This window comes from Castor canadensis, chromosome 3 (assembly GCF_047511655.1).
Source record: "Castor canadensis chromosome 3, mCasCan1.hap1v2, whole genome shotgun sequence".
NCBI lineage: Eukaryota > Metazoa > Chordata > Mammalia > Rodentia > Castoridae > Castor > Castor canadensis.
The window spans coordinates 178631906-178659185 of record NC_133388.1 but is presented as its reverse complement, the minus strand read 5'-3'; the positions used below and the strand labels follow the sequence as shown (position 1 = coordinate 178659185).

The 27280-nt window shown below is 40.5% G+C and overlaps 1 protein-coding gene across 1 annotated transcript in view; it reads right to left on the bottom strand.

Annotated features, from left to right (window-relative positions):
* Deptor (DEP domain containing MTOR interacting protein) overlaps positions 1-27280 on the bottom strand; it is a 142317-nt gene that overhangs the window by 16881 nt on the left and 98156 nt on the right. Inside the window, exons 6-8 of the mRNA XM_020169735.2 lie at positions 26601-26735; positions 22986-23056; positions 20382-20486 (exon numbers count right to left, since the gene is read on the bottom strand). Of these exons, the coding sequence (XP_020025324.2) occupies positions 20382-20486; positions 22986-23056; positions 26601-26735 (311 nt within the window). The remainder of the gene's footprint in view (positions 1-20381; positions 20487-22985; positions 23057-26600; positions 26736-27280) is intronic.

Below are 27280 nucleotides of genomic sequence, written 5' to 3'. Positions count from 1 at the left end.
GCCTCAGAACAACCTTTTTTTGAGTTGGGTGACATCTGGACTAAGCATTCTTACACATTCTTTGCTAGGTGCCTCCAGAGGAAGGAGCAATGCAGCTGGTTTCTGCTCTAGAATACCTTCCTTACTCGATCTGTACATGGCCATATTCAGGACCAAGAAGCTGTGGGAATGGGGTTGCCACTCAGGCTACTCAGGACTGTCTGAATTCAAGAGCCTGTGCTGACAAGCCAAGAGGGTGCTCTATACTGAGTTGGCTATCGACTGGGTGTAAGGCTTTGCCTAAAATTTTAGAAGTGGGTGTGATCTGCTGTCTCATCTGAGTCACAGCACCTTTAGGAGCCTCACATAGTCAGAGAAAACTGTATGGCTTTGGAAGTTGGGATCCCTCCAAATCTCATTCCTAGAGAACACCTAACCTCTGGCAGTGGCTAACGTATTTTGCCAGTATGACCCAGATGGAGAAAATAAGGACCAGAAAAGTAAAATAACACCACTTGAAGAGCACTAGGCTATAGAAGAAAGATCACAGGCCTGGAGCCAGACAGACCTGGGCTAGTTTGACTTCTGACTGTACCACTTAGTTATACAGCCAAAGCTGTGACTCAATTCTTTCAGCCTCAACAACAAAATGCAGCTAGTATCCAGCTCCTAGGGTTGTGACAAAGATTAGAGGAGGAGATCATGCACATTAAACAACTAGCACAGTGTCCAGCACAATGCCAGCAAAAATTGGCTCATTCTTCCCTCCATTCCTGCAGAATATGCCAGACATTAAGCCACATTAAGTGCTCTACCCTCTAGGCTAGCTCCCACGCCCATCAAGTTTACTTCAAATGCTAAACTACTACATTCTTAGCCAGGCCCATGCTCCTTTACTAAGTCTTTATGCAAGAAAGTGATTAATTTTCAGGCTAACACTGGAAAACTGACTTAATTCTGGACATTCAAAAATGCTTCCAGGAAAATTTCCAGATGGCCATATTTAGCTTGGTCATATTTCTTCTGTCTCCTACACAGTAGCTGAAATAAACCAGCTAGCTAGGGTTTGCTAGAACCAGTTTCTTTTTAGAGGTTTGGAGAGAAAAATAATAAACAGAGGATTTATATCTTAAACACTCATCCATTTGGGGCTCTGTCTCAGGGATCCAGAGGGAGTAAGACAGAGATAGTTTGGGCTCACAGAGACAATGATAGAAGCCTCTCATTCTGGATAATATAATCACACATTCCATATCCTGTGGTCTAGGAAAGCTCTCTGCCCCCTCTGTCAAGGCATCCTCACCTCTGTATTACTGGATGAATCTCACATTCACTCTCCCCATCCTAGACCTACCTGTACTCTGAACACTTTGTGGATTGCCAATTAGAAAGAAAGAAAACGAATGTTTTAGGGTGGTGTTTTGTGAAATTAACTTGGTTAGGGTAGAATTGAATTTCACAAATTCCCTTTCCTATATAGTTACAAGTTCAAGTGGGTCCAAGAGAATTGTACACAATATCTGGAAGGTGGAAATGAAGCAGCTACCATTACTCATGGCTATTGGGGTTAAATTCAGTTAGGGACAGACACAAAGATACTGGGGGAGGAAGGTTAAAGCTTGTCCTTGCTCTCTGTGGCTTCACATGGAGCTCTCCCCAATGATGGCCCTATGGACTAATAGTGGCTTTAAGACTCCCACCAGCTCATGAGGCCATGGCCTTCCAGAGACTGTCACTAGCTTCCCTTGTGGACTCTAGAACTGTCAAGAATAAAAGTTAGTGTCTTGAGGAATGATGAATTTTAAGAACTGAAGGGTTGGGAACCATGACCAACACAGGTACTTGCTAGGGGCTCAGGGAATGTGGGAGAAGTATTAAAAAAAAAAAAAGAAAGAGACTGATACAGATGTAGAGCTACTCATAGCTTACAACTTGTGTTCACTCTCCAAGGCAGTGAAAGATAAATGCAAAAGTGCTGATAGTTTCCTACTTGCTCTTTCTGCTCCTCCACTCTACCTGTCAGCCCTGATAAAGGAAGAAACCTCAGGCTTACCACCAGACACTCTAAAAGAGGTGAAACTTGTCATCCAGACTGGAGACAGAGATGAAGGAGCCAGAACTAGAGTCATAGCACTGGGAATCTAAAGGAGGCATAAAAATGGAAGCTCACTACACAGATAGTATTGACACATTGGAGAAGACAAGAGAGTTCCAAGTTTCAACTCTGACTAGCCAGAAGACTAATGCTGATGAGGAGGAACTTGGAAATGTGACCAGGCTGATGAAATATGTTGGTACTGTGTCCAGGATGAAATGGAAGACGGCTGGAAACTCTGAGAGAATTTGGGGTGGTGATGGGTGAGCCACTGAGGACAGAATCCTCAACAACCAAGCACTAAATGACACACAACGGTATTTTCAGTAGACTGTCCTTAGAGTAGTTAGAGGGTCAGAACGTAACTGAGAGGAAATCCCAGACCCATACATCCATGTTGCTTCCTGCATAGCCTCTCCCATTATCGACATCTCTCACTTGAATGGTACATTTGTTAGCATTGATGGCCCTACACTGTCACACCACTATCACCCCAAGTCTTCGGTTACATCATGGTTTACCTTTTCTGTTGTACTTTGAATGGTTCTGACTAATATGTAACAGGATGTACTGTTACAGATCAGACAAAGCAGTGTCACCACCTGAAAATTAAAATGGACCTTTTCCTAGCTATTTCTCTCCATGGATATCTTATTTCCACAAGATCAGGCTGTCATGAACAGAATGGGCTTCTGACTCTTAACGGAGTTTGAGACACATGAGTACATACTCCACAGATGGGTCATAGCCCAGGATTCCGTGTTAACAGTCGTGACTACCCCATGGGACAAAGCCTCTCCTGGGTCTAGACAAGACGGGGGACAGTCATGCCTTTCTGAGCTCACACAGATAATGTGTGTGCCTGCTCCTGATTACTCTGGCTCTAGAAAGTAGAATTTGATCTCATGAACCCCAGTGTAGGCACATGCAAGTGGTCACCCTATCCAGAACAGAGCATAGTCAAGGTCCTGTGATCTCGACAGTAGTTACACATCTGTAACAAAGACAGCTTTATCTTCTGAGATGCATCGGGCTCTGTGGGCCTCCCCAATCCAAATGGCTCACATTCTTCACTTGGTCTGCCCTAGCAGTGAGCCTGGATTTAAAACTCTGCTCTGTGAACTTTTCATCAGTCAGCACAAATGCCTGCCAAAACAGACTGGGTAGGGGTCTAGGTATGAAGGGAAAGGGGGAAAGTAAATATTATCTCTTTAATAGAGAAACATCCATAATTTAAAAGTAAAGAATTAATTACAGAAAGTTTAAACTAGCCTTAAACTTTCTTGGGGACAGCTGAAGGTTATTTTCTTTGTCTTTGAAAGGTTTCTGCTGCTCAAAAAGAACACGGCACAGTGGAACCTTCCCAAGGCACAAGACCACAGCTGCTCACTGGCAGCCTCCCTAGGGGTGGTACATGCAACAAGAACTGTGTTTTACACTGGTAGTTGGGGAGGCCAGGTTTCTTAAATGCCACATGGCCCAGATGTAATGATTCAAAGCAAACAAGATGAGGGTGTGAGCCTTATTTGGCTCTGAACAACTGTTATTAGGAGTTAGGGGCATGGTTTGTTCTGTGTGAATTTTGACATCAAGTGGAGCTCGTAAATTTCTAAATGTGTGTGTAACTGATACTCTGCAAGGAAACAGTCCAGTGCCAAAAGTACACCATCCAAATGCTTTCATGATGTATTTCAAAAACAAACTGTAGAACACCAACTTCTACTTGAATTTGAGGCATGAAAATTAACACAGCAGCCTGCATCATTCAACATGGTGAGTATGCAGCATTATTTCCGTCTTTTAAGATGTCTGGAGCAGTTGTTCTCACTCTAGGCTGCACATAAAAATAACCCAACAGTTTCCAAACACTGCCCATGTCTGGGCCTCAACTCACACCACTCTCTATCTTCTTTGAGTAGTTGTTAGGAGTTTCCCAGGTGATGGTGATGCACAGTGAGAGCTGAGAAACCCCAGCCTGGGCATTGCTTCAAGGTTCTCTGCATTCTTGTTTATGCTTGTTTTAAACAAGAGGATATGTTGAAGCACTATGGAATTCTTGGTATGGTAAGAGTTGGGATTTATTCTTAACTTGGAACAACTCACTTAAGTCCTCATTTTCTTTTCCTTCTCTTTCTTTCCTTCCCTCCCTTCCTTCCATCCTTTCCTCCCTCTCTCCCTCTTACCTCCCTCCCTCCCTTACTTTCTGCCCTTCTCTCCTTCTTTCCTTCCTTCCTTCCTTCACAGGTTCCTCACTATGTGTCCCAAGCTGGCCTTGAACTCATGATCTTCCTACTGCCACCTCCTAAATTCTGGGACTATAGGCATGCTCCATGCCCTGCCGGAGTCTTCATATTCTCATGCATAAAGTGGAGTTAGTAGTACTTGCCTCTACTTTGGAATGTTGTGAGAATATAACATCCTCTTATGCACGTCTTACAAAAACAAGGCATTGCTATTATTAAAAACAGGCGAACATAACATAAACTTAAAACAGCCCTAGTGGTAGGGAGTCTGCCTTGCAATTGGGAAGCTCTGAGTTCAAACCTCTGTATCAAAAAAAAAAAAAAAAAGGAAAGAAAATAGCTCAGATTAGTTGCTGAAATTACTATGATGATAGAAGTGAGATAGAAAAAGATAGAAGTAACAAAAATTGAGAGTTCAGTTGCCCAGAAACTAAAGTTGGTCTATTTCATTGAAAATCATGGTTAGTGATGATCTCGTGCCCCTGGTCATCTCATTTAACCCCAGATAAGTCATTTCACTTCTGTGGGCTGTATTTTTGATACCTGCAAGACCTGGGGGATTATTATCCTAGGATCCATGGATAAGTTTTGGATGATCCATGGATAAGTTGTGGATGATCCATGGACACTGCATTGTGTAAATATGATACACACATGTGCACATCTGTTTCCTGGAAATATACTCTACAGACATTGCTGGATTCTCAAACAAGGCATATGACCCCCAAATAATGTTAAGAATCAGAGACATCTTTCCAGCTCCAAGTTTCTGATTAATAGTAGGGGAAATAACATTTTGGGAATTCAAAGACATTTATTTATGGGTTGATTTCAAGAGATTTTGGACAAAACTATCTTTACCCAAGTATGTTTTCACTTACAAAGTTACTCAATGTAAAACCATAGAAAAGAGCCAAGACCTAAACTAAGCTAATGCTCATTAAGCATTGTTAATGCCTGCTTTCTTTTCCTAGAAGTCAAGCTGGTTTGACAGTGTTCTCAAAAGACCAGTGAATCCACACTGGCCCTGTGGGATCTAGGGTATCCTTGGTCCTGAAATCTGGAGGTCTTTTGTACATTCTGACCTCACCACACAATGGTACTGCAGAAGGAGTATGTTCATGCATGGGGGTTGGAGGAAAGACAGAGAAGAAAATGAAGTCTTAGAGCAAAGAAAAACAAGCCTTTAATTAAGGGACTCAGAATAAAAATGTAAACCATTTTCAAACAAAACACAGAATAAGGGGGACTGGCAGAATGGCTCAAGCAGTAAGAGTGCCTGCCTTGCAAGCATGAATCCCTGAGTTCAAACCCTAGTGCTACCAAAAACAAATAAACAAAAAAACACAGAATAAGAAGAAACCAAATGCTAAAGCCCCAGGTGGAACAAGATGCGTAAGGATGCTCAGTATATACTTTGCTTAAGGCTATCTATAATCACATCACCAGGATCTACACTTTGTCTCATGAAACACTAGGGTTCATGCTGGGTCAGACCAACAAAAAGCATTCAATCAGGAGATCAGCCAAAACGTTGAGCATCACATATGTCAACAGATTTGGGCTATGTGAATCCTTGAAATACAGAACATTCAGACACAAGGATGTATTCTTTCTAGTTTCCAGAGCTCAGTCATTCAGTTTAAAAATTTTTAATGTTAGGAATGTATCACTTCCCCAAAATGCCATCTATCGGTATTATGTTCTTGGAGAACATAGTTACAGAGTGAGCCAATGTAGCGTGGCCCCAAATGTAACACTATGCTCTGGCCACAAGATTATCTAGACTCTGATGATGAGAAATATATTTTTGGCCTTTACCTTCTTTTGAGATAATCAGTTCCAGATCTGTACAATCATGATTCCAAAGAACAGGATCTATATCCAGTCTTATATGAATTCATATTCAAGTCTAAACCTTCAGCAAATTTCTTAACCCATCAGAACATCACTTTTTCCATCTGTAAAAATGAAGACACCACCTATATCTCAGAATTATAATTATAAATGACTATGGAGATAATGCACCTAGTACAGTGCCTAGCATGTCATATCACTCAACAAATATTGCTTTAATATGTATGAGAACTTTTACCAATTAGGTGTTAAATTTTCTGAAAGGGTGGGATATGTGCCCAAATGTTAAATTTAATAACTACATTTCCTGTATCTGATTAACTTAATGTATTACGTGGACATCTGTTGACAGCCTCAAATTCTTTTTTGAAAAATAAAAATGAGATTTATTTACTTAAGACACATTTTGGTAATATCTTAAACTGGAGAGAGGAGAGAAAAGGAAGCATAACTTTTAGGTTTCTGGCCCAAGAAACTGGGTGGAGGGTGATGATATTTACTAAGAAGGAAGGGACTGGAAGAGAAACAGGAATGTGCAAAACAAAGCCTTCAGTCAACTCCATACCCATCACTCCTGTTCCAGTGACCCAACCCTCTGCCAAACTAATGCTTCCCATTTCAGCTCTCCGTCATTTCACTTTCCTCACAGGCTGTCCTTGGAGGACTATAAGCTATAACTGTAATACCAACAATATTTGATATCATCTAGCAGAAAAAAATGGTGGGTGGAATTAAGAGACTCTGAAGCTAAATGCAAAATGACAAACTCCACATATGCCTGTCTTCCTCATGGAATTTTAAAAATGAATGAAATGTGAAAATTTGTATCTGAGAACCCAAGCCTTGCACTCAGTAATGTTCCTGCCAAATATATAAAGCACAGTTTATAATTAAATATTTGTGAGTAATCAATATCTGCTTTGTCATTAGATTTGAAGCTCTGAGGGCAAAGGATATTGGTGGCTTTACTTTCAACTGCTCAGTACCTTCCATGGAGCACCATAGGTCGTAGGTACTCAATAAATATTTTTGAACGATTTCTGTGCAGTTTTTTTTTTCTGGTCAGTGACAGAGACTACTACTTGTCCCCAAGAGCCCACTGTCCTCTCCCCTTTTACTAATGGAACCTCTATTTTTTTCTGGACACATGACCATTATCTATATTAGTTTCCTAGAGCTATGTAACAAAGCACCAAAAAGGAGATGGCTCAAAACAACAGATACATTTTGTTTCACAACTCTGAGTGCTGAAGTGTGAAACCAAGGTGTCACCAGGGCTGTCCTCTCTGTGAGCACTATAGATGTACACCCTTCCTATGTCTACTAGCTCTTTTTTTCTAGTCTGCAAGCAATCTTCAGCATTCCTTGCCTTGTAGGTGCACTACTCTAGTCACATGGACATCTTCTCCCTGGTGTCTTACCGTTGTCTTTCTTCTTGTGTCTATCCCGTGGGCCCCACTCTAATAACCTTATCTTAAGTTGAATACATCTGTAAAGCACATATTTCCAAAAAAAAAAAAAGTCACATTCTGGTCTTAGGATTTCTAGGGATTAGGACTTTAACACATCTTCTTTTTTTTTTTTGAGGGATGATCAATTGAATCCATAACAACCACCCAGAATTAGCACTACATTTCCCATATTTCCTTGCATCTATGCTATAACCAATGGGATATAAAAGAAGTAGTATGTGCAATTCCCAGGAAGTGCTTTTAAAGGAGGGTAGTTCCCTGTGTCCCTTCTTCCTTTCTAAGTGGGCTGGAATGCAAACTTAATCACTAGAGTTCTAGTAGCTATTTTAGACCATTAAATGACCTTTGGGCATGGAACATGAACACAGTTAAAATAAAATAAGTGATTAAAATCCACATTGCGAACCTGTAATTCCAGCACATGGGAGGCTGAGGCAATAGGTTGAGAGTTCTAGGCCAACCTGAGCTACATAGTAAGACCTGTCTCAAAAACAAAACAAAAAAGAAATCACATTGACATAGCTCAGCACTGAGCTGCCATCATTCCAGCTTTTAAGTAGAAAACAATAAATACACCCACAGAATTTTAACCACTTTTGAAGGGTTTTAAGTTTTTAGAGATGAACCTAATCTAAACTGAAACAGAGCAAAATTGTAGAATCCAGGTCAACTGTATTTGGAGTAAGGAAGTAATTAAAGTAATGAGGTCATAAAGGATGATGCCATGATAGGTTAGTGGTCTTAAAAGAAGAGACACCAGAGAGCTGGCTCTCTCCCCACTATGTGAGGAAACAGTGAGAGTCCACCAACTGTAAGAGGATCCTTACCAGAAAATGAACATATGGACACCCTGATCTCAGGCTTCCAGGCTCAGAAATGGAAGAAAATAAATTCCTGTGTGTATGCCAGCTTGTAGTATTTTGTTGTAGCAGTCCTAACTGATTAGGACTAAGTGACTAGACATGGATAAATTGAGAAGTATGGCTTTAGAAATAGATGTTGCTATGGTTTTGAATATGTCCCCCCAAAATTCATGTGATGGAAAAATCCCCAAATTCAAATAGTAATATATTTGGAGGAGGGGGACCTGTGCAGGTAATTAGGATGAGATGAGGTCATACAGGTAGTGCCAGCATGATTGTATTGGAGTGCTGGGGAGGTAGTTCAGTGATAGAGTGCTTGCCAAGCATGCATGGCCTTGAGTTTGAGTCTCAGCACTGCCCCCCACCCCCAAAAAAGTGATGGCATTTGTGGTTTTATAAAAAGAAGATTAAAAAAAAAGGACAAGAAAAGAAAAAGAAGATGATAAGCCAGGCATGGTGGTTCATGCCTGCAATCCTAGCACTTGGGAGGCTAACGCAGGAGGATCTTGAGTTTTTTGGCTATCCTGGGTTACATAGCAAGACCTTGCCAAGAAGAAAGAATAAAGAGGAAGAGGAGGAGAAGGAGAAGGAGAAATAGGAGGAGGAGAGACCCCAACTAGCACACTTGCTTTGTATCACTGTGTGATGCCCTCTGCCATGTTATAATGCAGCAAGCAGGCCCAAGCTCTTGGACTTCCTAGTCTTCAGGACCATGATTTCTATTCTTTATAATTACCTTTGTCAGATACTTTATTAAAACAGCAGAAAGCAGACAAAAACACACATTTATTCTCATGGTTATGCCATAAAGCAATTATCATTGCAATTTTCAGATGAGAAACTAAGATTAAGTATTTCTAAAACAGAGGCAATTGGTATCGTATACTTGCAATCTAGCAGAAATGTGAGTACTGGATCCTCTCCCCAGGGCATTCCTTTTCAGCTACTGTTTTGTTACTTTGTGTTTTGCTTGTAAATATAAACTTACTTAAGCAACAATCAGCCATAAAGCTCAGAAAACACAAATTATAATCAGTAATATAACAAATGACATTTGTAAATATTTATGGTTCAGTATGGACCAGCTCCTGGGCCAGAACTCATATTACATTTAACCATGACTATTATAAGCCCCTTTATTTGAAAGGTGACAACTGTGAGGAGTTTAAGAAATTCCTAGCAGAAGTGGTGAATCTAGTACTCAGGCCTTGTGTGTGTGTGTGTGGGGGGGGTGCATCTAACACCTTAACATAGGCTCTTCAGTGTGTGACCTGGTGCCAGTAACAGACTAGAAACTCAAGCCCTAGGTGAATAAGTAAATGGATCACAAGGCAGAGGGCATGTGATTGTCAAATGAAAAGCATGAGAATGATGGGCCAGAAAAGTCAGAGATGCCTCTGGCAATTTCTAAGTGGAACATGGAGTGCTAGTGACAGGGTTATGGGTGAAGATGAAACCAGTCAGAAAGGACCTATGTCCCCAGTATCCAGAAGTTAGGAATAGACATGTGGGAGATGGAACTCTAGGGAAACGAGGCAGAGGACAAGTTGGACAAGCCCAGAGCTGTCTCAGAAATCTTCAGATTTATTTCACAAACTGTATCTCACTGGGTGCCTCTAGGAGAAGTGCCACCTATTCACATTGTGAGGAGGAAGGGACAATGTGCCTGCACAGTGAGGAGTTCTGCATACATTACTTCCTTCAGCAATCCTAGGAATAAGATACCACATATGTCCTCAGTTAACAGATAAGAAAAAGGCCTGGGGCAGAATAACATAGGGACAGGTGGCATGAGAACAAAAGCAAGTTAAAATGCAGAGCATAAAAAAAAAAACCAAGTGAACTAAGCCAGAAGCTAAGAATAAGCACTGTAGTAATAGGTAACTTGAAGTCTCCCACTCCCCATTCGGCTATAGTAGCTATCCATGCTTTTAACCTGGCATTACGTACAGCTCTAGATAAGCTTATCCTGAATAAATATTTAAAAAAGCACCCAGTAAAAATCATCCTTAGACTAAAAGGAGACCTCATTAAAGGAGAGTAAGTACCTACTAATAATAGATGATTTTTGGGAGACAGTGGCTCACGCCTGTAATCCTAAACTACCTGGGAGGTTGAGATCCAGGAGGATCACGGTTCAAGGCCAGCCTGGCAAATCCATCTCCAAAATAAACAGAGCAAAATGGACTGAATGTGTGGCTCAAGCACTTGCTTTGTAAGTGTGAAGTCCTGAGCTCAAACTCCAGTCCTGCCCTCCTCCCACACCAAAAAGTGATGGACTTGTTCTGCCCTAAATAACTGTCTTCTAGATGAAAGCACCTGGCAGATCTTCAAGTATGTATCAGCAATGTCAACTAAGGAGACTTGGTCTTCTAAAGTCTCAAATTTACTAGCTCCAAAACAAGATAAATGAGGAGGGTTATTAAAACTACAAAATTTAAACATTATATTAAATAAATAATGATAGCACAAGAGAGTACACTTTTCTTTTTCTTAGCACTCTCATTTCCCCAATTAAGTAGAATATATGATAGAGATAGTTTGTCTGACCTTCCCTCAGATGAGTGATGTACACAGAACTTCAAAATGCCTGGCACGGCAAGTCTTTTAATCAAAAGAATGCCAATAAAACTTACAAGAAACAGGCACCCGGGTCACAAAGACCCTTTAATTAATACGATCACCTCAGACTCACTGTCTCCGTGCTTTGATGATAATGTCAAAATTGTACAAGATGCCAAGCACAAAGAACATGTCTCTCTGGAGGGAAGCTGAAGTTAAACTCCCCTGCCCACTTTCACTAGCATACAAAGCCCTCACAGATGTAAGAAAAATGATCTTTTCTATCAAAGTATTTGTTACCCTCTTAGATTACTTAAAAATTCCTCAGGTCGCCATCTTAGGTGACTTGCATGCTTAAAGGGTCCTTGCTTCTTCTTCCCAATTCCTGTACAACTCCATTGCCCGCTAAACTGCATGCTCTAACCCATCCCCCAAGCCTTTTCGACAATTGGGGAAGACTGAACCTTTGATCTAGACAAATCCCAGGTGAGGGGCAGGTACGACTGGGTCAGGGATATAAGGAGGAGCCACTGTCAGCCATTTTGTCCTTGCGTGCTTGCTTAGCAGGAGTGAGCACATGCTTGCACCCTCTTGATCAAGAGAAAATTGCCTTGTCAAGATTTTCTGTCTCTTGTGTGTCTGTTTTCGGCACCAGAGGGTTATCAATTCTAACAGAGAATTGCTCCAGTTGCTCTTTGGAGTGACAGACATGTCCTATAATCTGACAGGTAGTGACCCAGGTGTGTGGGTCTGAGAAAACCTACAGAACCATACCTTAAAAGTTGTGCATTTTACTCTATGAAAATTACGGCTCAATTTAAAACACAGTTTTATAAAAGTCATGAGCTTTCTTCTTCTAATTCATCCATTCTCATTGGCGGAGGGGAGTATACCCCCTAAAGGGACAAAGATTGCTTCTTTGAATGTGAACTTTGTTCTGTTTTGTTCCTTCCTCCCTCTGTCCCTTCCTTTCCTTTTTTTTTTTTTTTTTGATTGAACCCAGGGCCTCATGCATGTTAGGTAACCACTGATTTCCCAGCTCCTGTCCTGTTTTTAAGTATAAACCACGTGTATGCAGGAACATACACACAGTAGTTATAATAGATAAATAGGAAAATTGTGAGTCAGTGGTATCCAAATCTCATCAGGTGGGAGGTAACTAGGAAAAACCTGTCTCAGAAAGGCTCTTCAAGGAGTGATAATAAAAACCAGGCACAGAGAGATGTACAGCCTCCACAAGTTTTCCTCACACTGCAGGTAGTCATGGCTCTCATTCTTTTCTTCCCAGGAATCATGCTCCTTCCAGGGTCCTTCTATTATGAGTAAGTCCTGAAGCTGGGCACTGGTGGCTCACGCCTGTAATTCTAGCTACTTAGCGGGTTGAGATCTGGAGGACTGTGGTGCAAGGCCAGCCTGGGCAAATAGTTTGCCAGATCCCTATCTCCAAAACAACCTGAGCAAAATGGACTGTGGGTGTAGCTCAAGCAGTAGAATATACACATGCCTGCACACAATATATAAACATGCACTTAGCTGATCTGTCTTCATCCTCTGGTTGGTTTGGTTGGGGCATTTTTGGGTGTTACTGGGGTTTGAACTCAGGGCCTCTACCACTTGAGTCATACTCCCAGCTATTTACTTGGATTTTAAAGACAGGGTCTCACTACATAGTATCCAGGCTGGCCTCTAATTATAGTTCTCCTACCTTAGCCTCCTGAATGCTGGGATTATAGACATGAACCATCAAGCCCAGCTCTATTCAATTTTTAGATCTCTGCTCAAGCTTTCCTTCCTTGGGGAAGAAAATGGTCCTTCTTATTCCCCTTCAACCCTGCAAAAAATATAAGAACTGTTTTTCCTTCATAGTTCTCATCTCAGCTTGTCATTATATATTCAAGAGGATGATTATATGCTTAAAGTGTCTCTTCCTCTCTCAACTGTAAATCCATGTTGGCCTAACATAATATGCAGCACACAGTAGTGATCAATAAATACTGAATAAGAAACTGTGCACTTGAGAGCTGTTCAGAGCTCAAGGTATTTTTCCATCTGTTTTGATGGTCATTCTATAATTTATTACTTTAGTGCCCAAACTAGCTTGAGTAATTTGGAACCTGGCCTCTCTCAGATCAGGAAGAAAATTTTATGAAATCTACAGAGTTGTTGCCACGAAGAGGAAAGATCAATATGTAGGATTTTGACATTTTTTTCCTCAATATGAAAACAAGGAATTTTTGAGGGGAAAAAAGAATATGATGACCATTAATTCCTTATGGTCACTCAGACAGTTCTGTTTCTATATAAACATGCAAAGAAACAAGCAAACAGAAAAGAGTCCACTATGTCCACATTCATCAATTCATCACAGCAGGAAACAAGAAAAGAAGCCAAGAGTCTGAAAATTGCTCTGAGACCTTGGCATGGGGCAGCATGAAAACCTGAATACTATTTCTCCCAAGATTTAATTATTCCCACAAGAAAAAACAAACTTTCCAGAAAAGAGCAAGGCTATCTTTTGTTGTGTACTTGTAAGTATAGCTCAAACTCTTAAATCCAATGGCTGAATGGTTTGCTCTAAGTGTTTGATTAAATTAACAAAAGTGACTATTTTGCGCTCTTTACTATCACCCTGTAGGATCTAGTCCTGACCTAAGTGGTGCCAAGAACAAAAATTATTTATTTGATCTTCTTGAAGTCTCTCCAGGTCAACATGTGACCACTCTGATCATGCATTTTTTTTTTTATTGTTGCGCTGGCCGGGGGTGACCAGGCATTTTGAATAGAATATACATTCTCTCTGCAGTAAACATGAAAGGTCATGCATTCAGGAGCAGTTTACCAAGGGTGTAGGGGCTTAATGCGATTTGTTATCAATTGGGCTTTGCCTCAAGTGTTTGTATTTCAATGGGAAGTACTCGGAGCTCTACAAACTGGGTGACCTTGGGAAAGAAATTAATTGGGTCTCAGTTTACCAACTGGTGAAGTAAGGAGACTTATCTATACACCTTCAAAAGATGTTAGAACAATAAAAGAGATCATACATATGAAATGTTGGGGACCCAATGCAGATGCTCATTAGTTGAATCCCTAACCCTTTCTGTAGAACTACCCATTCATTGATCCTTTCCATAGACGTATCCTCTCACTAGATCATTCAACAAATTTGCTTTAAACACTTATTAAATGCCAGGAATTGTCCTAGATAGCAAGAATATAGTATTGAGACAGATAAGGGCCCAATACTTAGATAAATTATAAACACATAAATATGCATTATCAGTTCTGATAATTATAGTGAAAACAAGACAGGCATTATGGACTGAATGTTTGTTTACTCCCCAAATTCATGTGCTGAAATCTTAACCTTTTGTGTCCTGATATTAGGAGGTGGGGTCTTTGGGAGGTAATTATTCAGGTGGGGCCCTCATGAATGGGATTAGTGCCTTTATAAGAAGAGACAGGAGAACTTCCTCTTGCTCTCTCTGCTCTATGTCATGTAACTAACAGGGAGAAGACAGCAATCTGCAAAACAGGACTCAGCCACTGGATCTGCCAACCCCTTGATCTTGGACTTCCAAACAAATGCCTGTGGGTCAAGCCACCCAGTCAACTAGCAGCTGCAGTGACTAAGATAGCAGGGTGATATGATAAAGACAACTGGAGGAAGACAAAGAGGAATAACACAGTGTGATTTAAGGAAGACTTCTCTGAAGAATTAATATATAATCTGGAAAGACAACAATAAACAATAAACCTTCTCCAGGGTTGGATCAAACCTGGCATTTGGGAGGAACAGAGAGAAAGCTAGTGGAGCCACAAGCAACCAAATACAACAGAAAAGGTTCTAATCTGCAGGGCCCAGACCTGCAGGTGGCTGCAGGACTCTGTAGCCACAGGAGGTATCTGGACTTTATTCTCATAACAGGAAGTCATTAGAGCATTTTAAGTGCCAGAGCCTCTTAATCAGATTTACATAAGAGCCAGACATGGGAGCACCATGAGGCATCCATGAAATATAAAATCTCTGCCCCCCCCCCACCAGAGTTAAAGATGCCCAAAACTAGAGTGAAGGTCATGTAGAAAAAAGTGGTCATAGTGTACTCTAGAAACAGGGTTAAACTTGATGTGACAGCAAAACAGAATATCATTAACAAGGATAACATGAAGCCAGGGTTAAAATCATATTTATTAGACTGTAAGCTTGCAGAATAGCAAGAAAGAAGGAACCAGCTTCCTTCCTGAAGTAGCAGACAAGCAGCAAGAGACTTCTTGCTTCTGGAATCATTGCTCCTCAAGAATATCAGTATTTTGATGCTGACACTCAATAAGATTATATAGGAACAGGATCTAACATGGTGCAGGGCCAGATACATAGGATACACTCTGTTTTCTCCTTCCCCCTTTGCATTGAAAGGAAAAGCAGCTACTAGTACAAAATTTCTAAAGGATGAAGCGTCAGCAAAGGGAATATGCAAGAAAGAACTTGATCTTGGTCCGAATGCATTGCATGGGTCGACCAAGCCTGTGACATATTTCACGTGACATTCTAGAGTCATAGAACAAACGAAAGGTCCTCTAAACAGAAGTTTGCAGATTTTATTTTTTAAGTAAAAGAAATTTCAAAATATGTAACTCTAAATTCTAATGCTAAATAAATAACTCTAAATAAAAATGCTGTATGGAGTGAGAATTTTAACAACATAGCCACTGTTCTCTGAACATGGTAAGGCAGGCTAGAAGTAGGAAAAGTTTGGGGCTCATGTAGGTTGCCTGGGGATGGACCAGACCACCCTCACCTAGCTGAGAACCGCCTATGCTTCTCCCCACTTGTTTATTATTGGGTGGGAACCTCCTGGGCCTGCCCTCCCAATGGGGTAGTGTAGGTTTTAAAGGCACATGAAAAAAAAAAAAAACACTGTCTCAGCTTCCAGCTTCACATGGGCCCCACCATGCTTCCCTTTGTATTTCTCTTTCCTAACTTTTAATAAACTCCCTTTACACTCATGTGTCTTGCCACAAATTCTTTCTGGTAGGATACAAAGTATTTGGAATTCTTATCACAGGAATTATCACAGACGGCATCAGCGCTGTTAACAATGGGAGGGGGGGTAGCAACTTATGCGAAAAGATAAAATAACTTGTCTTTGTTATACGGGTCTTGATTTAGACAAAACTAAAAATAAAGGTATTAGAGTTTAAGGCCTCTTTTGTAACATATATTCTTTTTCTCGTCTTTGGAAACAAAACACGGGGAAGGGAATAAGAGAAACAGATTGGAGTGGAAACAAAAATTCAAACAAGCTTGAGAGGGTGTAAGAGTCAAATATGTCACCAAAATCCAATACCATTGCACCTGAAATCAGGCTAGATATCCACATATTTATGTGCTCCTGGTATGCATTGCAATAGTCCCCCAACACCTTAACTGATGGTTCAGGTCCCACCAGCTCAAATCAGTTCTATAGAGTTCATGGCACGAAGAGCTGTGGGGAACTAGTTGTGGCTGAAATATGAAGTTCACAAATTATCTACTCCAGACCAGAGAGAACTGAAGTAGCCCTTACCACTTTCCCAGACTTTCTAAAGATGTAAAGTAGCCATGGAAGTGGCCCCTAGTCATGGATCAACATTTACATTTAAACCAGGCAAAGAGCTATCCTTTGGATCTGGAAAAATCTTGAAGTGCAAACCAGAGAAAAATAGCACTCAGACTTCTCAGTGGCCCACATCCTAAAATTTTTTGATCTCTGTAACAATGTAAAATAAAAGAAAGAGAAATAGTAAATATGAGAAACCTAGTTTCAAGATGACCTACATTCTGGACAAGTAAAGCAGTAAGATTAAGCAGTCAGAGTAAAAGAACACAAATTCCTCTAGATGGAAGAGTCACAAAGGCTCAGATGTGGGGGTTTGCCCCTCATTAGAAATCAGGAGAAAGACAGACCCTTGACCTAAGGTGAGGCTCGCACTCAGTGTAGACAGGAACACTGAAGGCAAGACAGCCACTTTATATCTCCTGGGAAAGCTCCTGTTAGTCAGTGATGCTAAAGGGAAGTCTTTGGCCAGAACACCAAAGACAATTTCTGTCAACCAGCAAGCAGGCCAATCGGCATGCAGGCTCCTTCCACGAGCACTTCCCTGAAGACTACACAACCAAAATCTTACTGCTTTCCTAGAGGGGGGCAGCAGCCATCGGACAGGTAGGTGGAAACAAGTCTTTGGGACTGAATTATACGACTGGTTTTCTAAGGAAGTAAAATTATTCTAAAACAAGTACATATGTTAAAATATGAAGTAATTATTTGGTATTTTAGGTGGGAAAATAATGTGCACAGTAATTTCTAATGAATATACATAGGTAAACTATACAACGGGTATGACATTCACCACCATTTTGTTGTTTGCAACAGTATAATTTTAAAAATGTATCTCCATAGATTTCTGTCAATGCAGGGTTTGGCCAAAAGCATCTTATTAACTTTTTTTTTTTTTTTTTTGGTGGTATTGGGGCTTGAACTCAGGGCCTCGAGTTTACTAGGCAGACTCTCTCCCACTTGAGCCCTAGTTCCACAAAGCATCTTAGAACACTTTGAGGGTTATATTAACAACACTAGTATGTATTTCATTTGAGTGTTTCTTGTAAATGATAAAATGCTGTGTTAAATAATTTAAACAAATTTTTACCTCTGCCAGGTTTATCACAATTTTACAATATGCTTATATATTTGTTAATTTCCAAGAAGGGGATGAAATTTGTGGTAGTTTAAAAAGCTGCTTTGAGCACAGATGCTCAGGGCAGGACATTTTACTGAACCAGAGGATCACTATATAATACAATTGGGTAAAAGCTGCTCTGGTGAATTCTGTACTGAGCTATAACATAGGAAGACCATTGTGTGTCTGCAGAGAAAATAAAAATATGAACTACATGAAGTGTTAGCTTACAAAATAGAAAAAAAATCAAGGACTCCATCTAGAGAGGTGTACAGTAAAGAATTAATCAATTGACAATGCCCAGAATGGTTAAGCATGCCAATCAATAGAGATGAACGAAAACCAATTAAATTCGCTGTATACTTGGATGATAAGCAAAGCAAGGTCTTTAGCTGCAATGGAAATCCATTGCTTTCCTCAAAAGAAATGTGTTTTAAAGCCAAATCCTCATGCAAATGAATGCATGCTCAGAACTGAAGTGCTATGCCAAAAATAATTTATACTGGGTACTTTACTGTGTAAATAAAATATAAAATCCTTCCTACAGCCAAGAGTTTCATTAGCAAATGAAAAATCTAGCCTCAGCAGGGATACAAGAGCTCACCCTTGAAGAACTTAGCCAACACTTCTGCTGAGCTTATTCGGTGCTGTGTCCACTGCAAGTTTGTGAAGATAAGAGAAGGGACTCTACCCCTGACTGCCTTAGCCAAGGACTTCCATAGCTTCCCTGGAGCACAAGACCTGGCAGAACATGGTCTTCAAACCCAGGGGCAAAGCCAGCACTTAAGCATACCAGTACTGATTACCTAGACCAGCAGTAAAGTTGCTTGAACCAGTTTTTGCTGACCACTTTTTTTAGTATGCAAACCAATGCCAAAGGGCACATGCTGGAAACCAGGGGGTTGGAGACTCAAGTCTTGCCAACTGCAATGCTGGTTTACCATACTAGGGAAAGTTTTGATGGAAGAAGATGAAGATAAATGGATGGTAAAAATGTTCTGTAGCTTTCTAGCCTTCTGAATCCTTCAGTGATCCCAGGTAATCAAGAGATCAATAGCCTCTGAAATATTTCACAGAGGACAGTATAAAACTGTACTGTAGACAAAGGAGCTTCAAAGTAAAAGACTAATACATCCTCTTATATCATATATCTGTATAAGGAAAGACAATGTATTTCAATATGTCTAGAAAAATGTAAATCAAAATATTAATGATACTACACTTTCTTGTATGACAATTATACTTCGATCAAGTGGTGAGTTAGGAAAGAATATAGGTAATTTTGAGTTTTTTTGCTTGTCTATGTTTTCGAAATTTTTCTATGTTTCCAAATCAAAAAATATAAATCAAAGTTTTAACAATACTACGCTTTCTTAGGTGCCAATTATATTTCAATAAAGTGGTAAGTTAGGAAAGATTATAAAGATTATAGGTAATTTTAATTTGTTTTGCTTGTCTACGCTTTCCAAATTTTCTTGACTGGACATGTATCACTTCAGAACCAAAAGTATCTAAAAAATTACTTTCAAAAACACTTTTCAAGAGGTCTGTCTACATAGCCCAGGTTGGCCTGGAACTCATGATCATCCTGCTCGAGCCTTCTGAGCACTCAGTCTTAAACTTATTCAATACTGATCTGATGCTTGAATGGCTCTTTGCACTTTATCAAGTTTTTCTATGTATGTAATCCAAAAAGAGCTCAGAAAAATGTAACTGTCATTTCAGACAGGAGGAAACAGGTTCTGAGATGTTACAAAATTTACTTCAAAGAGCTGATAACTCGCAGAACCAAGATAAGAATCCAGATCCCCTATTCAAATTCCATGAGTTTTGTTTTCTTTTTCTCAATACGTGCTATTTTTGTGGTCTAGTATGCATGCTGCTTGCATAAACTCCATGGGCATGTATCTTGCATAGACCAGAAGCAGCTGTTACTAATATTTAAGCAAAAAAATATATAGAGAGATAGATAGATCTTTTATTTTTCTTTTCCAAACTCAGCATTGGTTTAGAGGAGAAATGTGAAAAAGCAAGGTCTGGAGACTAAAAAGGCACAGGCAGGGGCTGGGGCCATAGGTCAAGTGGTAGAGAGTTCACCAATTGTGAGTGAGGCCCTGGGTTCAATCCCCAGTGTCACAGAAAAAATGCAGGGTATGGGGGAGGGCAGGAAAACTTTCTTTGTTCTACATCCTCTGTTCTTGGCTTCATTTCAACTCCATTCAGAAAGGAAAAAGGAATATTTTGCAAAAATGGACCCAAAACATTTAGAGAAAGTTGGATGTCACCAAACAGTTAAATAAGGCTAAAGATGGTTCTGTTAGTGGAGAAGGATGATCCAGGGGAAGATTAAGGAATTTGGAGATTAAGAAATAGAAAGGATAAACTGGCCCATACCTGTAATACCAGTAATCAGAGGCTGAGGCAGGAGGATTGTGAGTTCAAGGCTAGCATGTACTACATAGGGAAACTCTGTCTTAAAAAAAAAAAAAGAACTTAGGAAGGTCACAAAATAAGAGGAGTTTGAATCGCAAGTAAGAATCATGGCTAAGCATCCCAGGACAGACACAAAAGTGGGTGACAAATGATGCATTTGTACCTTCATTCCAGCTGCAGCTGCAGGGCCACTGGGGTCCACAGCCTGGATGTGGCATGGCTTACTTCCTCGTACCACAAACCCCCAGCCAACGGCATCACCAACAATCTAGAGAGGAAAACCACGGTTAGCAATCAGCAGACAGTCCCTGGCAATTTGCCTATTCCCCCCAAGAGAGGGAAAACCCGGTGAAGGATTAAATAAGTGCCATGACATATCTTTTCCCCATTTCATCTCTACCCTGTCAGAGGAATGGAACACTTTGCTTCTATCACAAACGCAGGCATAATCACTGCGTAAAATGTGGTGAGACAGGTAACCTCCTTTGGCAGGAAGTAGCTGCTTGGAAGGGCACTACTCAGTAAATAACTGGCAAAGGGCCTCTTCCTAAGGCTAGTACAGAATCTCATGTCACACTCCAACAGAGATTTAGAAGGTCTTAAAAACATGGCTGAAATTTCTCTCCAGATATAATTGCTACCCCAAATTTGGTCTTTACCCCTAGATCCAAATGATAAGCTTTTTGTTAGAATTATTATTGGAAATGTATTGAATCTAAACATAAGTTGGAGAGCAGTGATATTCTTAAAACATCCACTATGAGTATAGTGTATCTTTCCTCTCACATCTTAATATTAAAGATGTGAAATCAATAAAGATTTTACATATTTCCTGTAAAGGCCTTACATATTACTTCTATATACTAGATAATTTTATACTATTTTAGGCAAGCGTGCATAAGCCATTCTATCAGCATTTTTATTCTTTCTTAAACTACAGTCTTTTAAATTTTATCTTTTTATTCATTGTTGATATAAGGAAAAGATATTCTTCTATTTATTTTTATTTCTAACAAATATATAAACCCTCTTATTAATTCCAATAGCTTATCATTGCAAGTAGAAAATCAAAAGAACACATAATTAGATTATCTGCAAGTAATATCAGTTTTATTTCTCTGATTCTAAACCTTACCCAATTAATTTCTTTCTCTTTATTGGGCTGTTAAAAAATTGAAGTTGTAACAGGACTCTGTCTTATTCCTCAAATTTTACCTTATACTGATGAATTCCCTTCTATTTCTGATTACATAGAATTTTTATTGCAAAAGAATACATAATTTTATCAAAAAATTTTTCTGCATTTGCTGAATGCTCATATAAATTTTTTTCTTTAATTTATTAATGTGGTGGGTCACAATGATTGATTTTAAAGTGACATTCTGTTTCTCTAGCTAGATCATTGAAGTCTAGAATCACAATTTAAATTATTAATGGTGGAAAATATAAATCATTTTAATCTTGTTGAAACCCCATTTTCCCTGTCAAGAAAATAAGGTGAAAAAAGTACATAAAGTTCACAATTTACAAGTAAACTCTGACCCAAAAATTGTTTGAAACCTGCGTGTGCCTTTTCCTACAGAATCGTTATTAGGATTGGCAGTTACATTCCCTATACAGCTCCCAGACACGCCCTTAACATGTACACCAACTGAAACACAGATGAACAGGATCACGATCAGTCGTTCGCAATGCTGGCATTTAAAAGAAAAGCCCAAAACAAATACTTTCATCATACCACCAACTTCCTCTTAAAAGCTGGAGACCGAGGAGAAGAATGCGAATGCAATTTTTGTGAGATTCTCAAGACTTTTAGGCACTTCAGTGATTTAGGGTTTGCGGCAATAAATATTTTATACCTAATTTCGCTTCCAAATGTGCAGTTTGCCTTTCCCCTGATATAGACATCTTATCACTGCCTTTCTTATGTTAACTCCTCAGTGCTCGGCACTGGAAGCAGTCCTCGGCGAATGTGTGCATGTGGACTGAGTGTGCAAAGACTGCTTTCCCCTGAGGTAACAGACAAAAGGTAGGAAGTAGCAGGAAAGAGGAGACTGGCTTTAAAGACGATGGTTGTGTCAGTGTGTGGAGACTGAGAGAGAAAGGCACAGGCGCAAAGCAAGAGGGAGGTGCTGTTTGAAGATCAATGGGGCCGGTGAAAGCAGAAGGAAGGGTCCAGGACTTCCAAGGCACATGTGTCAGGAGCTAGTCACAGCTCTGAGAAGCTCCCAAGTCACATGCCCTTACAACTCAATGCATGCTGACATTGTCAAGCGTACCATTCCTGGGATGAAGCCTACTTGGTCGTGGTGAATAATCTTTTTGATGTGTTGTTGAATTCGGTTTGCCATTATTTTGTTGAGGATTTTTGCATCAGTGTTCATTAAGCGTATCAGTCCTCATGGAGGAAAAACTTATTCCATAGTTTCCATTCTCTACCTTAAAACTCTAAATCTTAAATTATTTTTAGAATTAACTATAATACAGGCGAAATTATTGGCACTATTTGTACTGCTATTTGCCTTAAAAATCTGTAATTACCTTAGAATAAGTATATAGTAGAAGCTTTTTTTTTAAAGTGACACATCAAAAAAAATTTAAATGCTATATGAATAAACAAATCATGCCATGTCCTAATGCATTTTATTCCCTTAGGGTCAAGAAAACTTATACAAAAGGAAAATTAGGAAAAAGTTTTCAGTTCAGTCCATAAGGTAGCATATACTGATAATGTGCAGAAAAAGGAATAGAGGAACCAAAAGCTTACCGTGAATGTCTTCCTTGCATATGGAGCCCCAGGAGTCAGGAGTTCCTCAGAAGTGACAGGTCTCTTTAGAACTGAGAGACAGACACATGTCAGGGAATAAGCACTTTCAGGTTCTATCTGCATTCGTTCAGCAAATATTTACTAAATGGCCCTTACGTGACTGCCAAAGAGTTAAGGTGGCAAAGACCCCTGCACCACTGTTTATACTGTAGCTGAGTAGACAGGAAATATCAGTAAATAAACAACCCTGAACCTATCTTAGAGTGCTATGAGGGGTGGGGGAGAAACGAAAAACAACAGTGAAGGGAAGGGACACAAGAGTGTCAGAAAAGGTTGACATTTTTCTATGAAGGAAAAGGCCATGTTTTCTAATTCTCTTTTCTTTCCTCTAAATCTTTACATGTATTAAAGAATATCAAAGGTATTAAAAATACCCTTAATTCTGGCAGTCTGACAGCCCTGTTTCAGGTGCTAAGCCCATTTAACCCTTAACCCAGCACACAGCACACATCCCATACACTAGCTTCACTCTTCCCTTTTTGACACCCGGGAACACAGGACCATGTGGACCCTACCTTATGCCTGAGGGATAAGAATTCTACAAACTTCCCTGAGTACTCCCCATGTGCTTGGCCCTACACGAGGTGCTGTAAATCCATCATTCACTTTATCACCACAAGGACTCATGAGTTAGATTCACCATTATTCTCATATGTGCGAAAACAAGCTTGGAAAAGTTAAATTGCCCATGTCAAAGGTCCCAGATCTAATGAATGGGTAGCAGAATTAGGATCAAATTTGGGTGTTGGATACCCGTGCCCACAATCACAGCCACTGTGTCACACTGTGTGATATGCTGACTCTGAAGCTCTGGAAGACAATGGTGTGAAGTGTATCCCCAAGGTATCTATTCTCATTGTCTCACTAATGTGGCCACCAAGATGGAAGAGCCAGCTGCGTAAAAACTCACTGGAAATAATTTTTCCCATCCAAACTGTGTTCATCTAGAACTGGAAAGGGGATTGTCTCAGCCTCCCAGAGAAGCCAGTGAGGATAGGGACCATTCTGACGGTTATATGGACATCATAGACTTAAGTGCTAAAGAGAGACAGAAGGTGCCAGGGCCAAGCCCAGCCTAGAAGAACACCAGCCTCCAATTCCCTTTGCTCGTGGCATTCAGAGTTCACACTCCATTCCTGACAAATGCGTAGCAGTGTGGGGGCCAACATGATCCCCAGGCAGCTGGTCTGGCCTGCTGGGTAAGCTCCAGACCTACAAGCACCCTCTCCATTACCACCATGAAATGCTTCTTGTGGAGGTGACAGGTGGCTGGGATTATTACTTTTGTTCTCAGAAAGCTTATAAAAAGGCAAATGAAATTATGCTTACTAACCTAGAGGAAGTAGGTCAAATACCATTATGGGAACAGAATCTCTCAATAGATGGATAGGAGGTTTAAAAAAAAAGTGGTGAACATTTGAGGAATTGGGTCTTTCTTATTCCCTCAGACAACTCCTTCTCCATGTCCTTAAGTCCTCGGGGGGCTATGAATCTGGATACAGGAATCATACTGCAGGATTTTTTGGCAGCATTAGCGACAATTTATTTAAATGTACTTTTCCTCTTAATTATGTTGAAAAACCTTGAAGCCCAAAGAATTAGCCTTCAGTTTTCTTTCTCATAGGCCTAGAAACTTACTCATCTCCATGATATGATGACACTATGATAATAGCTATAGTTTTTTGGGAGGGGGGCAAAACTAAAAATTACATCCTGGTGTATATGAATAGTTAACTTTAGAATGCTTTACTGTGAAGTCTTGGCTGTCTCTTTGGCGAACCCCCCCCCAACCCATACACACACAGATGAGCTTACTGGGTGTTAGGAACCCTCTAAAGGGCGAGGGAGAAGATTGCCAGGAATACGGTAAGAAGTAGGATTCACAACTCAGTCCTGACAGCTCTGGTCCTTAGAGACCCAAGAAAGGTAGCTTTCTCTTCTGCCTTCCCAAAGTTAAGGAGAAACAGGAAACAGGATAACCTGCAACATGGATGTGTTATGATTTTTTTTTGCAGTGCTGGGAATGGAAGCCAGGGTATTGAACAGGCTACATAAGTACTCTGTCCCTGAGCTATACCCCAGCAGCTGTGTTGCTAATGTAAATAATGTACCTCTTGTTCATATTCTATCATTTACAAATAAAAAAATATGCAAAAAATGGGGAGAGCACAGCTGACCCTTTTTCCGAAACTGAGGTCATTTGCTTTTAACTCAGAGGAGGACTGTCAGGTTTCTATCTAGGTTTTGAACATCCATTTCTAAGCATTCCATTCTCCTTTCTCATTCTCCCATATCAGCACATCCATTAACTGAAAGACCCAACAGTACGTGGGCACTCGGTGACTTCAGCCTAGATCACTGTAGGAGTATGCTTCTTCATTCACTTGCAGGTTACAACTTTATTCCTGCCACTACCCCTCAGAAGGCAAGAAAAAAATTTATGTCAGGAAAAATAGCCACCTTCCTAGATAATAGCATCAGATGACATTTTTCTCTTTGAGTCCTTCAAACAACATCTATTTGTTCTTATTCTCACTAAGGTAATGTTTTGGTTTTTCCTCCAAGGAGATCTTCTCTTGGCTGAGCTAAGAGGACCTCTCATCTCTGTATCTCCAACATCTGAAGAGGAGGAAAAACCATGAACAAAAGGAATAAAGTTCCGTGAAGGTGATACACTGGGCTAAGGGAACAAAGTGTACTAAGCAATAGAGGTGAGAATGTTCTTGTGTGATGATTATAAAGCCGGATCACACAACTTCATCCTGGGAAGAAGAATAGAGAGGATGCAAGGTGGGTAAGGGATAGTAAGAAGGGGCTATATCAGTTACCAGTTCCTGAGGAGGGAGGTGCTGAAACACTTATTGGGTCAAGGAAGAATTGTTTTTTACTACAAGTTCATCGACAGTCTTTGAACCTATATTTTTTTCCTGGAATATAAGGACTGTAGAGGCTGATGAGTAGATTTTTAAACTGTGAGACCCCAAGAAATTCCAGAGATAGGTGGGTTTGTGTTCCTCCATTCTTCTTTGTTAGAAGTGCTAGGTTCTGTCACATCTTTGCATTTATGACAATCTGGGAAAGCACCAGTCCTCCTGCTATAGTGAACACTGCTGCACTCTGCTCAAACTCCTTTGAGGGCTGAGGGACTTCTAGATGCTAGGAGACTAATGGCAGCCAAAGTCCTCAGCTGACTTTGGGAATCATTTCTCTGAAGAGCACTGCCATGACTCAAGTCATGCCTTCCTCTCAGGAAAACCCAGCACTGAATAATTTGTCAAGATGCTGATACAAAGGCCCAACTCTGTCAACACAACTCCAGGGCACTGTTCAGGACCGTGCCAGCATCAGAGCACTTTTTGGAGTCAACCACAGACTGCACTGAGTTCTTCCTCTGCCCAATTCTACCTCCCTCCCTTCTATTCAACAGGTGTTAACTCAAGCGCACACTACTTTCTAGTCTCCCTCCATTTCCCAAAGCTCTTTCCCAGGGAAGCCAGTCTGCACATCTGCCTGAGTCCCTGCATTCAGGAGCATGGCCGCCCTTCCTGTACTCACCAGACTTGGGGTTGCAGAGCACAGGGGGGCTGCTGCTGAGGGTCGGGCTGCTGCTGAAGTAGCCACTGCTGCCACAGCTGCTCATACTGCTTCTCCTTACAGCAGACACAATCTTGATCTCCTTGCTGGGGCTGACTGCAGAATGGGAAACACACACGGTCACTGAGCAGGGTGGTCTGGGTTCCCTAGAGCACCTGGACCTTCAGCTGCAAGGCACAGCCAAGCAAGTCACTTTTGCCGGGAAAAAGAAAAGCAAGAACTTGAGGTGCAGCTCTGTCATTTACTCACAGCACAACCTGGACCATTTCCTTCAGTTCTCTGAGCCTCAATTTCCCTAACTATAAAGTGAGAATAAGATTATTTTACAGGATTGGTGCAAGGAAAGGATTATATAATGTATGTCAATGTGAGATATCTCAAGAAGTACCAAACCCAAGTATTCCCTCCCAGGATGTGGATTTGGTACTGGCTGTACATGCAATGAATTAGCAGTGACAATAAATGCCATCTGATTTAATATCAAGCCATCAATCACTTGAAACCATGGAAGAAGAAGTTTAATATACAGAGTACGTATTCAGATTCTTAAAGTGTTATGTAAAGCAATGTCTTCAGTTTTCTGATTTTGGTTCTTCCTGGCACAGAGTAAGATAGTTCTCAACACAGGGAAGGTCTATAAG